The 18,353-nt window shown below is 37.4% G+C and overlaps 2 protein-coding genes across 4 annotated transcripts; both read left to right on the top strand.

Moving 5' to 3' along the window:
• Window positions 1-105: 105 nt before the first annotated feature.
• On the top strand, window positions 106-9,248 carry troap (trophinin associated protein). 3 transcript variants are annotated; one of them, XM_052595256.1, is made up of 18 exons: window positions 106-244; window positions 491-565; window positions 1,303-1,516; window positions 1,776-2,289; window positions 2,448-2,554; window positions 2,686-2,731; window positions 2,813-2,952; window positions 3,061-3,124; window positions 3,371-3,480; window positions 3,566-3,629; window positions 4,882-5,012; window positions 5,096-5,159; window positions 5,243-5,310; window positions 5,489-5,587; window positions 5,663-5,770; window positions 5,866-6,175; window positions 8,591-8,766; window positions 8,861-9,248. In XM_052595256.1, exons 2-18 carry the CDS (start codon window positions 510-512, stop codon window positions 8,933-8,935), a joined length of 2,346 nt encoding a protein of 781 aa, XP_052451216.1. In that variant the 5' UTR covers window positions 106-244; window positions 491-509; the 3' UTR covers window positions 8,936-9,248. The 3 variants fall into 3 exon arrangements, with proteins under 3 accessions (XP_052451216.1, XP_052451219.1, XP_052451218.1); XM_052595258.1 differs by having other exon boundaries at window positions 117-244; window positions 376-565; XM_052595259.1 differs by lacking the exons at window positions 8,591-8,766; window positions 8,861-9,248 and adding an exon at window positions 7,232-7,859.
• Window positions 9,249-9,678: 430 nt separating this feature from the next.
• On the top strand, window positions 9,679-17,835 carry pfkma (phosphofructokinase, muscle a). The gene is made up of 22 exons (XM_052593128.1): window positions 9,679-9,908; window positions 10,698-10,771; window positions 10,850-10,927; window positions 11,051-11,240; window positions 11,667-11,832; window positions 11,936-11,980; window positions 12,159-12,267; window positions 12,932-13,027; window positions 13,135-13,227; window positions 13,322-13,447; window positions 14,024-14,088; window positions 14,181-14,244; window positions 14,474-14,620; window positions 15,188-15,258; window positions 15,342-15,429; window positions 15,567-15,719; window positions 15,963-16,127; window positions 16,210-16,271; window positions 16,432-16,543; window positions 16,635-16,734; window positions 17,310-17,415; window positions 17,515-17,835. Exons 1-22 carry the CDS (start codon window positions 9,818-9,820, stop codon window positions 17,666-17,668), a joined length of 2,355 nt encoding a protein of 784 aa, XP_052449088.1. The 5' UTR covers window positions 9,679-9,817; the 3' UTR covers window positions 17,669-17,835.
• Window positions 17,836-18,353: the final 518 nt, after the last annotated feature.

Raw genomic sequence — 18,353 nt, 5'->3', positions numbered from 1 at the left:
TCACGTGATTTAAAGCCGCATCTCTGTTGCCATAGTAGTGTCAATGGCGGTCAGCGATTGGCTGATGCCACGTCTTCGTCAGCCAGTAAAAATGCGCGCTTTTTACAAACTACTCCGGAAGTCAGCAGGCTAGTGTTTTCTAGAGCCTGGGCGAGGGGAGAGTGGCTTGGTGTGGAAAGTCCTGTAGCATAAAAACAACATAAAAAGCTGCAGTTTTTTGGATACTGCTTAAGCCCAGGCTTTGGTACGTATGTGTGGGTTAGTACAAATATGCATATCTGCTGTCTTTTTCATGTTATTCGTAACTTTATACATAACACGAAGTACTCCGTTTCTGTTTACTGAAACTGCACTGCTTTTTTTTTTTACTGTCAGTAAAAAAAAGATAACTGACGCTCTGCACTGCTATGGTTTCATAGTAGTATAGGTTTTAATGATTCAGCCTATATTTCGACGTTTTAAGACCATTCAAGTGCCGTCTTGTTTATAGTCACTGAACCCCTCTCGAGATGGCGTCCTTTAACCCTCTGAGACCCCAGAACAGAAGTCAGCAGGATCAAGCAGGGTGAGTGAACTGATCATGAATATTTATATCGACCTTCTCCTCCACAAGTAACATCGTCTCAGTCTCTCCTCCTTAAATGAGTCAAGTTATGCATTTGACAGGAACTATTCAGAATGTTATTCAGAGCAATTTAGGTACCCCTCACAACACCTGACAAGAAATATAGATTCCACATTTCACTCAAAACTAAAGAATTATGTCAAATAAAACCATAAATCAAGCAAAACAGAACAAAACACGATTTGTAACATTGTTTTCATAACAGTTCAACACATTTTAGTGTCTTTCAAAATGTTTTGGAATGAATCTTGTTTGATCTTTCTCATAGCTTAATATTTTTATTAATCATTTATTTTGGGATCACAAATTTTTCATCCTTTTATTTATTATATTATTTAAAAGCCCTTGGTACTTGTACTGTGTTTAAGCTAACTGAGACTTGTTATAGTACTTATATATCATTGCTCTTTTGTTGTTTTTGATTGCCTCCATTGTCCTCATTTGTAAGTTGCTTTGGATAAAAGTGTCTGCTAAATGACTAAATGTAATGTAATTTGCATTACTGCAATGGATCTGATACCGTCTTGCTCAGTTTTTGAATAATTCATTAATCCAAAAATGAATTATTACTTTAAAACCAATTAATACTTCAATGCCTGAATAGTTTATGTAAGCATCAAAACAGGATAATCTTACAGTGATGCTGATTTCTGATGCATTATTTTCAATGCCATTAGGATCTTGAAGAATCTGGAGTTGAAGACAAAAAGTGCTTCCTCTAAAAGAGGATCTGAAAATTTGGACCCCAATGCTTCTGGTGAAACTGGAAAAGGAGTCGGTAAACTCAAAGGCATCAGCAGGCTTCCTGTTCTTGCCAAGTCTCTGCAACCAGCACTAAGTGAGCTCTCCCAAAACCCCAGTCACAACAGCTGGGAACAGAGGCCTTTTACAGTAAGGATACCACATAAATGTTATTTTAGTATTTTTTTATGAATATTATTAGAATATTACAATTACAATTTATTTTGTAAGTTTTAGTTTTTTTTTTTGTTTGTTTGTTTTTTTGTAATGTGCTTTTGTCATTTATTTCATTTAACATTTCTGTACAGCTTTAATTTTAGCTACACATATAATTATTTCTATTTATTTATTTTTACTTTAACTGTTATTATAACTGTGGCATAATGATTTCTTTTTCATTTGTCTTCAGAGTAAAGCTCAGAAAAAAAGGACCTGCACCAAACCTGTTCCTTTCAATTTGTCCAAGTCACGCACACAGAGTCAGAGAAACACAAGGGATCCCCAGGGAAAAGCACCCGTCATGCCTTCTACCCGACTAACACCAGGGGCAAAAGTGATGAACTTGAATCCAAGTGCCAAAACTGAAACTCCAAGCCATAAAGCTACAACACCAGGTGTCCTCAGGGCTCAGGCCAACAAATCACAGCGACTGCAGCCTGGCAGTCATTACGAATTCATGGCATTAAATAAAGACTCCACTGATGTTCACCCACTTTCACATGAATCCGGATGCTGTAGTGACACCGATTTAAGTTCACGTTTTGGTAGCATCACTCTTATTCAATCTAAGTTTCCTGAAGACCCAGGTTTGAGTCATTTATGTAAAACGTCACTCAGTAAAGTAGATGTTAATTCTGATAATCAAGCACCAAAGGACAAGCACTGTTTCCCATCAACAACACAAAGACATGTAATCACTGAAGGTGAGTGACATAATGTCAGATATTTTCTTATTGTGTCAATCAAGTCGATGTTCCTGTTCATTCTCGACTGTATTAATAGTTCTTTGTTTATTTTAGCCACTAGCTGTTCATAATTGATGTATGTAACTATGAGTGATCCTAATCAAATCTTTCATCAGCTGTGCACAGTGTCCTCCCATGTGAGGGATCAGGTGCTGTTGGAGCACAATGTATGATGCCACGTTTATCTACCTGCCCCCCTGGACCAGGAAGCTCCAATAATCTGGTTAGGCATTGTAGAAAATCTCAGCAATAAAACCAAAATGTTTACTGACCCTTTACGATGATCATGACTTTAGTCTGCTTGTTGCTTTAGTCTGGTTTATGCCCTGGTGCTCATATATTTTGATCTTTTAGCCTCAAAGAGTTGTGAAGAAGAGTCATGGCATTGATGTCACCACAGGTTAGTTCATTTTCAAAGAGTCCAACTTTTTTCATTGATCACTGATGAGTGTAAGCTTTATAGTTCTCCTTTCATCTCAAGACAAGGCTGGGCAGTTTTCTCCTGACCCTTCAGCGTTACGTAGTATTCTTCAGAGTGATGGAACGAGACTGGGGGAGCATGTTGGAGCAACACCCAGAGCATCAGCCTGTCCTACTGGCAGAGGAACCTCTATTTATTCTGTGAGTGCATTCCTTTGTTCAGTGTCCATTCACACAATGATTCACAATTCCTTCTGAATGGTCAATTTAAGCAGAAAAAGATGTGAATGAAATCTTGTCCACTTTAAGGCTCAAAGAGTACCTGCCAAAAAGACTCAAAAAGAAGCTCCACCAGAGGCCAAAAGCCCTACAGGTTTGTAAAGCCGATTCTTCAGCAGCCATTACTCCAGTCTTCATAATTCTTCAAAAATCATTCTAATATGCTGGTTTGGTACTTTAGAAACATTTATTATCACTAGTAAATTGTTTTGCTGCTTAATATATTTGTTTCTGGATTTGATGAATAGAAAGTCCCTAAACTGTTTAAAAATAAAAAGAATAGAGAGATTAAGACTTGTAACAAATTGTTCATTAATCTGTGTATGGTCTGTGCCTGCAGGAAGTGCCTTCTCTTCTGATCCATCAGCACTCCGTGCTATTCTGCAGATCAATGGAGCAACACCTCATGCAACGACCGGCCTTACGGGCAGAGCAACTTCTGTTTACTCTGTAATGCTTTGCTCACATTTGTTGTCTTAAAATTTGAATTTGGATTGCTAAAAAAATAAAGTTTGAAATACCTTGTTCACTTTAGGCTCAAAGAGTGCCAGTTAGGAAGCCTAAAATGGATGAATCAGCAGCTGTCAAAGCTCCTGCAGGTAATCTAGCCCATTCATTTTGCATTAAATGAAGTGTTTAAACTTCTGCTCAACTTTTATTCAGCATGGATATATAAAATGCATCAAAAGTGACAGTAATGAGACTTAAAATATTTTAAAGGAATGATGTTCTTTTGATCTTTCTATTTAAGAATCCTGTAGAAATGTACCATGTTTCCACAAAATTTTTAAAGGGGTCATATGATGCTTTTAAAAAAACAAAAAGATCATTATTTGTGTATTTGGTGTAACAGAATATGTTGACATTCATTATGACATGGCTTTAATGTTCAAAAAACACATTCTTTTTCAAATTCTGTACGTTATTGTAGGTCCTCTATGCCCGCCTCTCTCAAAAAAATAATTTTCTACAAAGCCCCACCTTCCGACAAGCGCAGTCGGCTCTGATTGGCTGAACACCACAAGGACTTGTCGGAAATGTAACACCCCTTTCTATAATCGCAAGATTTATCTTTCAGAATAAATGTAAAGACAGTTAATAATGTCCTTTTTAGTTTTACCATCAGTTCAAGCCCAAAAAGGTAACAGTGGCATGACAGACACCGGGATGAAGCTCATATGTGTTTGCAGAACACAAGCCAGGGATGGTTAAGACAACTGACTCCACTGTGTGACCATCTCTCTCTGTCACACAAACACACACGCGATGCACAGAACTGCATTTGAATATTCAATAGCAAATACTTAAGCTAATAACAAAACATACTTCCAGTAGCTGAATTAGAAGTGACAGATTGTCATAGCTAAGTCAGAATGACCTCCTCTCCTAGGTTCACAAAACGTTCATCCATAAAATGCGTTGCTGTTCTAAGTAATCTTAAAGATTCCTAAATGCATCTACTTTGAGAAGGCCTAATAAAGTGCTTTTGCCTAGATACACACAGCATCTCCCCGACATGGCTTCTTCAATACTAGCTGTGGTTACTGAAACCATGTCTTCTTTCTTTGTGTGAACATTTGAGTATATTTCGCAAATATTTCCACATAGTGATGTAGATATGTGGGGGCGTGTATGAACGAGCTGTTTTAGGGGGCATGGCAGAGGCTTAACTTTGATAAAGAATATCTCTTTGGATTTGAGACTTTAGTCTTTACAGATCTTCATTATGCACCAAGAGCTTGTAACACCTCAAAAAGAAAGGACAATTTTAAATTGCATCATATGACCCCTTTAAGTTGCAGACCTGGTTTCAACACAAAATCAACATATTAGAATGATTTCTTCCTTTAGGAAGTGCTGTGTCCTTCTCGCCTGACCCGATGGCCCTGCGCAGTATTCTACTAAATGAAGGTGTGAGGGCTGGTGGAGCAACACCCAGAGTTTCCACCTGTCCCACTGGCAGAGGAACCTCCTTTTATTCTGTGAGTTTGCTTGGATAGAGTCAACTTCCAAGTTGTGTGCTATAATGAAGGTGTTTTACATCATGTGACTTTCTTTACTTCAGGCCCAGAGAGTCCCAGTGAAAAAGAATAAGCCTGAAGCTGTGGCAGCAGCAACATCATCTCAGTGTAAGTTTGACTCTCCAGTGTTTCTTCCCCTTCAACTTCATGTTTTCCACCCATTAAACCAATGATTCCCTGCTGTGGTGCAGGTGCAGTTAGAACACCAGTGATGAAGTGGACACCGCAGCGGGTCGCAAAATCAAAACCACAGTCAATGGTGAGTATTCTCCACCAGTCTTGTCTGATTTCATTTATGGCAATGGATACTGTACAAAATAAAGTTAATTTATTTTTTTAATAAAATGAAGTCTTCAATATCTTGTTTTTTTTATTGTGTGAGATCTGTTTCAAAACTACTTGTATCCCAGGTTTATATTTACTGTTTATATTTACAGAGGAAGCTTTGTACTACCCAAAAGATGTCCAGTTTAAGGGGCTCCCCAGGTTTGCGTGAATCTCATGACCCAAGCACTGGACTCTTGGTGTGCCAGGAGGTAAAACAGCCCCATAATGCAGAACCCTTGTATTTTCTTAGGTCAGGTTAAAAGTAGGTGTTGAATGTGTTATAGGGGGAGGATGTCGTTCAAAGGTTATTTGAGGACCAGGAGCAGATGGATGATGACCAGACAGGCCAAGATGACGTCACTTCACGACAGTTACTGAACAGCCACCAAACTGTATGATTGATTTAACTCTAAAACATTAATTTATGCATCACTGGTAAGTTTCTTTATGGCCTAAAAGTAATCTCGCATAACTTCTCTCCATGCAGACTGAAGCACAGTCAACAATTAAAGATAATTCTGATTCAAATCATTGTCACACTGAGAACGAAGACAAGAAAACAGTCCAGCCTTTCATACAAGCAGCACACAGAGGGTCAGTCATTGTTTTCTCATCAAGCCAAAGACTTGGATCAGACCAGTCTCAGGATCCCCTGAAGAATCCTGGGATAAGTGGCCCTCTGCAGCTCTGTTTAGGCCAGTTTACATCTCATAATGCTCTACCACTGCAATCAGGCCAAAGCAATGGATCACAGATCAATCCCAGCTTAGACCAGCCTAAACAAAGCCAATCTAAAGGTAACCGTTCCGTCCAAATCGAACCTAAATTGAACCTTTTTTCAGTTTTTTGTATTTTTAAATGACCATATCTGTCTGATGTTGTAATTAAAGGAATATTTCACTCAACAATGAAAATTATTTACTCACTCTCAAGCCATAGGCGTATGACTTATTTCTTTCAGATGCTGCAGTTGCAGTTCATCAGTCCAAAGAAGTGAAATAAAGCCCACCCTTCCACAATAAAAAGTACCCCTCACGGCTCTGTGGGGTGAACAAAGGCCTCCTCTATTGAATCAATGTGATTATCTTAAAAATATCCATTTTCAAAACGTAATAATCACTTTAATTAGCTTGCGCCAACAGTTGTACACTGAAGCAGCTCCAGGAGGATGACGTATGAGGTCGGTGGTGTTTTGATTTGATCTCTCCCTTGCGTTTCCTCGTTCATCACTTCTGAGTGGCGCATGCACAGCGCTGACCTCATACGTCATCTGACCGGAACTGCTTCCATGTACAACTTATGGCGCAAGCTAGATTAAAGTTATTATTACATTTTGAACGTGGATATTTTTATGATAATTGCATTGATTCGCTACAGGAGGCTTTTTGTTCACCCCTTGGAGCCGTGTGAGGCACTTTTTATTATGGATAAATGTGCTTTATTTCATTTCTTTTGGACTGATGCAACACCTGCTGACTGCCATTTAAACGGTTTGGAAGATCAAAGACCATTTTTATAATATAATTCCGACTGGATTTGTATGAAAGAAGAAAGTCATATACACCTAGGGTGCCTTGAGGGTAAGAAATAAATGGGCTTATTTTCATTTTTGAGTGAACTAACCCTTCAGTGACACTTAAGCAGACATTTTACACAATCTGGAGACATTTAAATGGGTCATATGATGTTGCTTAAAATAGCCTTTATTTGTGTATTTGGAGTAATTAAATGTTTATGCAGTTTAAGGTTCAAAAAACATTATTTTCCACATACTGTACATAATTGTTTCTCCTCTATGCCCTGCCTTCCTGAAATGCATCGTTTTTTTTTACTAATCTCATCGGTCTGAAAAGCTAGGTGTGCTCTGATTGGCCGTCTATCCAGTGCATTGTGATTGGCCAAATACCTCAAGCATGTGACTGAAATGTTACGGCCATTGCCTTTCTTTGACGTGTGTCCCGGTCAGAACACCTGCAAGAAAAGACAAAAACAATAAATCTATTACAAACAAGCCATTTGTTGCATCCAGTGGGGACATAAACACCGATTATAATGACTTATACTGTGTTTTTAAGCGTTGCGTTGCATTGCGCCATGTAAACATAAAACCATGTCTGCATTTGCGATCTGAGAAATGACGAGTACCAGTGGTTCTCATTTCCAGTCCTCGCACCCCCCAGCTCTACATATTTTGCATGTTTCTCTTTAACACACCTAATTCAGATAATCAGCCTAATAGAAGTGAGTTCTGCATTAAATGTGTTTCCATTGACATGGTCCCGACACGGTGTTCATTGCTCCCTACTCCCTGAGCAGGGGAAATCTGTTGAAGTTACCTCACTTCAGATCATTCATTCACTAATTTGCACTGCACAACATCTTCAAACATGAACAAGTGTGACATCGTATACCTCTGCAAATAAATACAATATAAATGCACGTCTCGCACATTTCAATGCAGTTTGAATGGAATATATACATTCGCTTCAAACTGGAATCATGGTGGAATATCCTGTGACGTCCACTTCACAGGGCACTTGCGTTCGAATAGAACAAACGTCAGAAGCCATAAGAGAAACATACAAAATGTGCAGAACAGGAGGCTGCGAGGACTGGAATTGAAACCACTGCTCAAAACTTTTGAATCATCAGTGGCAAATCCTTTACATATGTAAACGTACTTCTAGACTGTGAGTCAGTAGCGCCCGTCATTGTAGTCTTCTCTCTCACGATCAGGAAACAGTCCTCCATAAAATGGGCTGCACACATCTGAATATTTGGGTTGAACTGTTCTGGAACAGTGTTGTAAATGCAACTTAACCACTCATTTCTAGTTGTGTCCTATTTTGGAAGCCCAAACAAAGTAGTTTTGTTTTCACAATGAAACCACAGCGGCAACGCAGAGAATAAAAGGTTCGCCTTCTTTCTTTGCGTGAACATTTGGGCAGAGTTATTAAATTCTTCCAACATTGTGACGTAGACTTGTGTGGCTATGTTTAAATGAGCTGTTTAAGGAGGGCATGGATGAGTCTTACCTTTGATAAAGATTATCTCTATGGGTTTGAGACTTTAGTCTTTGCAACTTTATAGATCTTCTTATGCACCAAGAGCTTGTAACACTCTAAAGAGAAAGGAAAACTTGAACCCCCCCCCCCCTTAAACATTTGTAGTAGAGCTTACTGCATTAAATGAATTTCCACATCTGCCTGTAGCTCCTGCTGTCAAGCGGTCTACCGCTATGTCTTCTCTGCGGCGGCGTCATACTCCTCTAGAGGAGATGTTTCTGGACGATGAATGTGCTACGTACACCTCTCGCCTGCTGTCCTGCCCACTGCAGCCCCGCTGTGGCAACCCGGTGGCCGCCACACTTCTGTTACAAGAATCTACTGTGAGTGATCATTGTGTTTTGAATTGTGCACTGCACACTAAACCAGGTGTCAAGTTGAATATCTGTTGATGCATCTCATCTCTCTCCTCTACAGTGTTTTTTACCCATTGGCCTGTCTTCTCCTGTACGTCCAAGTCCTGTACCTTCAGGTTCCTTTATCAGAGCATAAAGGCAGATTTCACACAACACACTGCACATGTCAGTCTGTGTATATAAGACTGCCTGTAACTGTATTTCTAGTTGCACTTTTGATTTGAAATGTCATACAGGCAGATGTATCTGGATACAGATTCCACAAACAGCAAAGTATTGGAAGGGCACAATATTTAGTGGGATTCACTGTTGACTGAATGCAAAACTATCTCTTAATATTGAACACTTTCATCATTTTTACACTGAATTGTCACTGACTGGTAACGCTGTGTGCTTTCCACTTATCTCTTGTATAAAGTGTATAATAAATCTCTATATAAACAGTTTTACATTAAGCTTGGTCTTTATAAATTGTTCTTTTTTTTTCCAGAATTGTACTATTACTTGGTCTTCAAGCTTTAAAACAAATTTAAAGTTCGTTAAGAATATCCTTATTTTGAAGAGTAAAAGATCTGAATATCTGAATTTTTTTTATTATTGTATAAAAAGTATATTATAACAAGTTATGTTTTCTGATATTTATATATACTGTAAATTATAATTTATTGCTATTCAATCAATAAGTTACATTTAAATTAATATTAAAATAAGACATGACATTAAGACGGTTTATATAACACGGAGTCATGGTGAACTTTTTTTCTTCTTTTTATTAAGCATGTAACCTTTGCTGTGCAGCTCAAGTTGATACTTTATATTTAGCTGAGTCAGGGGGTGTGTGACTGCGGTGTCTGTGTTTGTGAAATGAAATCCAGTGGGTGGGCACGAATTGCTGGAGCTCCGTCCTATTAAACCCATTCCTCTGGAGCTCCTCGTTCTGAGAGACGGTGCAAACGCGTCTTTCAATCGCCTCCTTTTCCAATTCCCACTGCCACCAATTTCTGGAATACCTGAAATCATGGCTAACATAAACCCAGCTGGGGTCGATCCGACAAAGATGGGGGTCGGACGGGCCATTGCTGTACTGACGTCAGGTGGTGATGCCCAAGGTAAGCAGAAAGTAGTGATCTGCCTCTTAGAGTTTGTGCTAGTTCCAGTGGTGGTCTCCTAGAGGGTGGTCAAAGAAACGCCTGCATGGATAATTAGATTCTAGTGAATTTGGTGCAATTTTTGGAACATCATTATACACAATAAGAGCTTTTCCCCCTCAGACATAGTATTAATATTGTTATAAACACGGTTTTTATGTTCAAAGTCAGATGACTCTGATGTTCTCTATGGTTTAAAACTTTCATGAATAAACATGAGCTAAACATTAACTTTTGAAATTAAATTCTATATGTCATCTACCTGTCTACTTATCCTGTTCAATTTAAATTTAAAGGAGTTAAAAAATCTTAATGTACAGAAAATGTACTCTAAATGGAAACAGAACTAAACGTACGGATAAAAAGAAATCTAGCATTTTGGTTCACTCTGGTCTATTAAGGTCAATGCTCTTGTAGTCTTTAGCTTTAGCATGTAGCTCTTGTCCCCGTCTTCCTATTTCCATAATTGAAGGCTAAATTTATCTCCAGTGACCTTCTTCTGAAATGGCACGAGGTTATGGAGTGTAGCAGGCTTTTCCACAGCTGCTCACTGTTGAAACTAGAGACAGTACACAACACCGTCTGAACACCTACAGCTTAGCTCACAGAATGAAGTTATCTCAGACACTCTTGTTCACATCATTCCACAATGCAGTTAATTAATGAAATGTCATGAGAGGTATCTCTCTGTACCTTCCTAGTAGCCCTGTGTATCCTTCTGTATATGATATGTTTTCTTGTCTATTGCAGGGATGAATGCAGCTGTGAGGGCCACTGTCAGAGTCGGCCTTTACACTGGAGCCAAAGTCTTCTTTGTCCATGAGGTACATTATTATAAGAATACTAACAAAAATATCCATGCCAATCACCTCTGTTAACATTGTTGCTGATGTCATGTGCAGGGCTATCAGGGATTGGTTGATGGTGGGGATCACATCCATTCTGCTACATGGGAGAGTGTGTCCATGATGCTACAGCTGGTGCGCCTTCAGATGCTGGAATTCAGTTTATTATTCCTGGCATACTAGAGTTTTTTTTATTTCAATAGAACTTTTTTTTCCAGTAGTGTTGTGAATGTCTGTTTTCTTTGTGTCTGTCCGAAGGGTGGCACAGTCATTGGCAGTGCCCGCTGTAAGGATTTCCAGACCAGGGAGGGGCGTTTGAAGGCTGCCTCCAATCTCGTCAAACTAGGTATCACCAACCTTTGTGTGATTGGTGGCGATGGCAGTTTGACTGGTGCCAACATATTTCGCACTGAGTGGAGTGACTTGCTGAAAGATCTAATCAGCAAAGGTAAACAGTCTGCACTAAAGGTACAGATCATTTCAGCATCTGTTTATATATATATATAATTTTTACTGTTTTAATATATTTTACATGTAATTTATTCCTATGATGGCAAAGCTGAATTTTCAGCATCATTACGCCAGACTTCAGTGTCACATGATCCTACAGAAATCATTTTAATATGCTGATTTGCTGCTCAAGAAACATTTCTATCATCTTGTTTCTCGGGAAACTTTTTTTTTGTATTCTTTGATCTAATAGAAAGAGAAAGAACACTATCTTTCATAACATTATATATGCCTTTACAGTCATTCCTTATCCATTTAAAGTATCTTTACTAGATTAAAAATAGAAATTTCTTTAAAAAATAAGTAAACCAATCTTTCTGTATCCCAAAGTGAACTGACAGTCATATTCTGTGTTTGTATGCAGGTAAGATCACAAAGGAGGAGGCCAAGGCTTCATCTCATCTGAATATTGTCGGTATGGTTGGTTCTATCGACAATGACTTCTGTGGAACGGACATGACCATTGGCACAGACTCTGCCCTACATCGTATCATTGAGGTGGTGGACAGTATCACCACAACAGCACAAAGGTCACAAATATTAGCAATTTATCAAACTAGCTAAGATCCTCAGTGTACTGTTATTTTGCTTTGGCATTTGTTCTTACATTGTGACCTCTGCTCTCACACACAGTCATCAGCGTGCTTTTATCCTAGAGGTCATGGGAAGACATTGTGGGTAAGAATGTGACTCTGTATGTATGCTTATACACTGAAGCATAAGTGTGCAACAGAACTGAAATTGAGACCAGACCCCCTAATATCTAGATCATATGGTTCACATGCCAGAATCTCACAATTAGTTAACTGAAATGATCTTGCATTTGTTGAGCAGAATATGTGTGTGTGTGTTTCAGTTACCTGGCTCTGGTTACTGCTCTTGCGTGTGGTGCTGACTGGGTGTTTATTCCTGAGATGCCCCCAGATGATGGATGGGAGGATCATTTGTGTAGAAGACTCACTGATGTACTAAGAAATTGACTAAATGCAAGAAATGTACACAGAAAAAAAATATATAGTTGTCACATTGTTTTACACCTATAATGAAATACACTACCGTTCAAACATTTGGGGTTTAGTTAGAATTTTTAATTTGTCTATGTTTTTGAAAGAATTCTCTTATTCTCACCTAGGCTTATTATAACAAATATATTCTATTTATATTTTAATATGTATTAAAATGTCTGTGTGTTTATGTGTGTGTGTGTGTGATGAAAGAAGCTGTATTTTCAGGATCATTACTCCAATCTTCAGTGCCACATGCTCCTTCAGAAATCAGTCTAATATGCTGATTTGCTGTCCAAGAAACATAAAACTATGATATATATATATAATTTTTTCCAGGATTCTTGGATGGATAGAAAACAAAAAACAGCATTTATTTAATATATAAGATTTCTGTAATAATGTAAATGTCTTTACTGTAACATTTGATCAATTTAATGCATTCAATACAGAATTATTTACAATAAATTTGTTTAGTTTAATATTTTTTTAATTGCTGGTTGCTTGAACCATAAATCTAACAAAAGTTGGTGAGGTTTGTCCTTCAATCGGAAAAGGAATACAATTTTCTGACTGAAAAACAAAACGTTCATAATGATTGATAATTTTGTCTCTCCTCAAACAGACCAGAAAAACAGGTTCCCGTGTGAATGTGATAATTGTGGCTGAAGGAGCAATCAACAAAGAAGGGAAACTAATCACCTGTGACCAGCTGAAAGATGTAACTTAACCCCTGACCGTACCATGCTCTTGAAACGATGCTCTTATATAGTTTTGTAAATGGTGCCTATAAGTGCACTTTAATTATCCGTTTCTGTTCTCATACAGCTGGTGACAAAGAGGCTGGGCTATGATACTCGTGCCACTATCCTCGGACATGTGCAGAGAGGTGGCACCCCCTCAGCTTTTGACAGAGTGCTAGTGAGTAGTCACTCTTCTCATTTTGTCACTTTTCGATCATCTGTGCCAGTTGTATTTCACGAGAGATTAACTGTGGGTGTTTATTGTATATTAGGGCAGTAGAATGGGTGTGGAGGCTGTGATGGCTCTGCTGGAAGCCACTCCAGAAACTCCTGCCTGTGTGGTCAGTCTCTCTGGGAACCAGGCCGTCAGACTCCCCCTGATGGAGTGTGTGCAATTGGTGTGTTTAAAGTACATACATTTTACATGTGACCTAATTTAACATTAAGAATGTATTATGATAACAGGCCCCCTATCAAAAGTGTCCTCACTATTTTTTCTTTTCTTTTTTTATACTCTTTTGGATGTAAACACATTTAAATAGTCTGCTGGATACACAGCATAAAATGAGCTACTGCTTCGCTGAAAAACGATTTTGTTTCCTACTTTGAATTGTAGGTAAATCCTCACCTCACCCAGTGCTCTGTTTTCTGTCTTATAAAAACATCCTGGTACTTTTTTCGATGTGCGAATCTTCTACAAACGATTCCTTGTGTGAGTGAACTGTTCGAATGAATCAGAGTGAACTGTTCGAATGAGTCAAACTGAATCGCGTTTACTGTCTATGGTTTGACCGCCAGTTCAAATAGTAATTCAATCGAGAATCTGGCATCATTCGTTCTCATTCTAAACAGCTGACGCCCCGACTATGATTTGAAACCCTTGTTCTTTTTCTTTTTTTGTTGTATTTATTCATACAATATATTATATTATAAATATAATATTATTATTTTTCTTCTTCTTTTTCAACATATAGACCAAGGATGTCACTGTTGCAATGAGTGAGGGTAGATATGACGATGCTGTTAAGCTCAGAGGAAGGTATTTTTGGGAATATCATACTTTTTTTTTTTGTTTTGTTGTTATTATTTAAATAAACGTGTGATACAAACTCAAAGTGTCTGCCTGTGCAGGAGTTTTGAGAATAACTGGAACACATATAAGCTCCTGGCTCATGTGCGCCCCCCAGATACAAAGGTGAGGAGAATAATAATAAAAAAAAAAAAAAAAAAAAAAAAAAAAAATATATATATATATATATATATATATATATATATATATATATACATATATAAAATGTAAAAATAATAATAATGTTGAGTATTACTTATAATTCATCACCTTTTTCTTATTTTTTTTTTAGATCTTTTTTTTCTTATTATTTTTATCATGTGTTTTATTCTTTGTACACCTTTGTCTTTATCAGAGTAACATAAATGTGGCTATTATGAATGTGGGTGCTCCCTGTGCTGGCATGAATGCAGCTGTGCGTTCGGCTGTCAGGCTCGGCATCATTCAGGGTCACAACATGCTGGCTGTTCATGATGGCTTTGAAGGTCTGGCTGAGGAAAAGGTAAGCAGCCAGTGAGTACTGTTTCAAAGTCTGGGGTTGGTAAAATTTTAAAATGGTTTGGTTTTTAAATACTTTTTTTTTTTTTTTATTCTGTTCACCAAATTTATTTGATAAATATACAGTACAAACTGTAATGTTTTGAAATATAATGACTATTTAAAACATCTGATTTCTATTATAATATATAAAAAAAATTAATTGAAATTAAGTTGAATTGTCAGCAGCTATTATTCCAGCACCATTTCTTCAGTGTTGCACGATCATATAGAAATCCTAGTGTTCTGATATACTGATTCTATGCTCTTTTGACCTGTTAATATCTTATTAATATATTCTTGAAAACTCAAAGTATAGCATTTATTTGAAATACAGTAGATGTCTTTTACAGTCGATTTTTAACAATTTAATGTGTCCTTACTGAATAAAACTAGTACTTTCTTTAAAAAAATCTTACTGACCTTACATTTACATTAAATGGTAGCTATGTTATAAAATGTAATTAAACTATTATGACGACATTAAAGCCATTGTAGTGTTGTCATATTCTGTCTAACACAATGTTGTTAGATTGAGCCCATCACCTGGAACACTGTTGGAGACTGGACAGGGAAAGGTGGCTCTGATTTGGGAACCAAAAGGTACTGGCCACTCCTGTAGATATTCCTTAGCATCATTTATAGTTCTGCGATATTCAAAACGTTTCTCTATTTTGTTTATGCAGAGTGTTACCTGGAAAGTACATGGAGGAGATCAGCTTGAATATTGCTAAGTACAATATTCACGCTCTGGTCATCATTGGGGGTTTTGAGGCAAGTGATGAAATGTAATGATATAATATACAATACAATGCCTATAATATACAATATGATGTCTGTTCTGTCCTGTCCTGTTCTGTTCTCATTCTGTCCCTATTCTGTTCAGGTCACATTAAAATTCCCCTTTTCAGGCATTTTCAGGTGCATTGGAGATGGTTCAAGGCAGAGAGAAATATGAAGAGCTGTGTATTCCCATGGTGATCATTCCTGCCACTGTATCTAACAATGTGCCTGGCTCAGACTTCAGCATTGGAGCCGACACCGCCCTCAACACCATCACCTCGGTTAGAGATACAGCACACACACTGTCTGGATGCACTGTATATAAATACCATACTGATTATTAGCCAATAGTTGTAAATAATTTCATTTAAAAACAATTTTTTTTTCACTTTTCACCTGCAATGTCTTTATTTATTTCAACAAAATGCCTATTTATAGGTTATTCATCTTAATACAAATTGTTGGCAGAATTGTAATACTGGTGCATTCATAGTATTTGGTTGTTCTCTAATTGGCTTCTGTAGACCTGTGACAGGATCAAGCAGTCGGCAGCAGGAACCAAGCGGCGTGTGTTCATCATCGAGACTATGGGAGGATACTGCGGCTACCTTGCCACCATGGCTGGTCTCTCTGCAGGAGCTGATGCTGCTTATATATATGAAGAGAAGTTTGGCATCCGTGACTTAGAGGTAACAAACTACTCAAATGTCATAAGAATAACTGATATCACTCAAAGTGGATTAAACCAAACCACTCTATTTGGATTTGCAGAGAAATGTGGAACATCTTACTGAGAAGATGAAGACCACTGTTAAGAGAGGCCTAATTCTTAGGTTTGTCATTCAGTGTATGCGATTGTTAACACCAGATTAGTGTGTTTTTACTTTTGAGGTGAGTGTGTGTTTAAAGCAATGACTTCTGTCAACAGCATGCGTCAGTGAATCTTAGTGGAACATGAATAGTCAAACACCTTTCAACTAACATGTCTTGCAGAAATGAAAACTGCAATTCCAACTACACCACTGATTTCATCTTCAACCTGTATTCAGAGGAAGGAAAGGGTGTTTTTGACTGCCGTAAGAATGTCCTTGGCCATATGCAGCAGGTTAGATATAATACATTGTTTATTTTTATAAAAATCAAGAATGTACATTCATCAGGAGTTGTATTTTGTCTAACAAATGTTCTTTTTCTAGGGTGGCACCCCAACTCCTTTTGATAGAAACTTTGCTACCAAGATGGGTGCTAAGGCTGTTCTCTGGCTCACTGAGAAGCTGAAGGAGTGTTATAGACATGGTGAGAAACTATGCGCTTTATTATTTCTTTATATTTTTAATCTTCCATGCCATGGCAACACTGTATATCTGTCTCTTCAAAATCACTGCTGATTTCAATACTTTAATCTTGTTGTTATGGCTGATCTTTTTGTACACTTGAATGGACAATTTCTAGCGGAAGCTCTAAGATGATATATAAAAGTTTAGAGTCAATAAGCTAAACAAAAATCATGCATGGAAACATTAAATTAAACAAAAGAGAAGGTAAAGACATGCATAACGTTGCATGAGTATTTCTGTTTCAAATAGGTGTTGTTTTTTTAAAGTTTCTGTTCAACTTCAACAAAGAAACTTGAGTCTTCTTTCGAAAACTTTTATTGACTTTTAATCGAATCAGTATTTAATGTACACATTTATTTATTTGGTGAGTTTCTATGTAATCATGTTCGCTCAGCCAGTCTAAAAAAATATTATTTTTGTTATTATTATTATTTGCTTCCAACAGTGAACTGCTGACAAATCATTATCCTTTTACTTAATTAATTAATTGTCAGTAACCAGGACCCTTCCCTTCCCTTTTGACCGTCTGTACAGGGCGAATCTTTGCCAACACCCCAGAATCTGCATGTGTGTTGGGCATGAGGAAGAGAGGACTGGTGTTACAGCCTCTGGGTGAACTGAAAGAAGAAACAGATTTTGAGTAAGAATCTTCCATCATCATGTGCCATTTAATGTATGTCATTCCCACGTTTGTGACTAAAATCATTCATGATTTCCTTCCCTCATCTCTTTCCGTCAGACACCGTATTCCGAAGAACCAGTGGTGGTTGAAACTGAGGCCTATTATGAAAATCTTGGCCAAGTACCAGATTAGTCTGGACACCTCTGAACACGCTCTTATGGAGCATGTCATCAGCAAGAAGCCTCCAGTGCACATGACTCTCACAAAGTAATCCTGAGCAAAGATGAGGACAGACGGATACAACAAACATATGAAATGACTGATTAATTTATTTAAATTAATTGTTCATCTGTCTATGTCTTATTCTTTAATTTTGTTTGTATTTATCATATTTATGGTAATGCTGTTGCAAAATGCAAATTAAAAAAAAAAAACGTATTATTGAATGCCCTTGGTTTTCTTTTTTCTTTTTCTTTTTTTAATTTAGGAGGGGAATGAAAAAAACTAAGCCTGGTAATTAAGCCAAGTAAATATTTCAGCATAACGCACACAAGCAACCACTATTTCATATGTATATAAAATATGTATTCCATTAAATATATAAAGTATGATCAGCTGACCCCATGTTCATGCACTATTTTATCTGATACAAAAACCGACTGAATATACATTTTTAGACAATTAAGATCAATTTCCAGTATAAAGTAAACCCAGATGTCAGTCATGAATGGATCATTCTCTGCATGCAATGATGCATCTGCATGTTTATTAATTAGCATTCATATTGTAATAATGACTAGATATTGTCTTCATTTAAATGTACTGGTTGTGTGAAATGCTCCATTACTCTTAAACTTTTTTTCCCCCTTTGATTAAGTCTTTGATTGAATAACATCTCTCTGTAAAACATCTCTGTATTTTGGTAGAGTTTATTTTAGATGTTTTTCCTGAGTTTA

This window comes from Carassius gibelio, chromosome B23 (assembly GCF_023724105.1).
Source record: "Carassius gibelio isolate Cgi1373 ecotype wild population from Czech Republic chromosome B23, carGib1.2-hapl.c, whole genome shotgun sequence".
NCBI classification, from domain to species: Eukaryota; Metazoa; Chordata; class Actinopteri; order Cypriniformes; family Cyprinidae; genus Carassius; species Carassius gibelio.
This window is presented reverse-complemented; position numbering and strand designations above follow the sequence as displayed.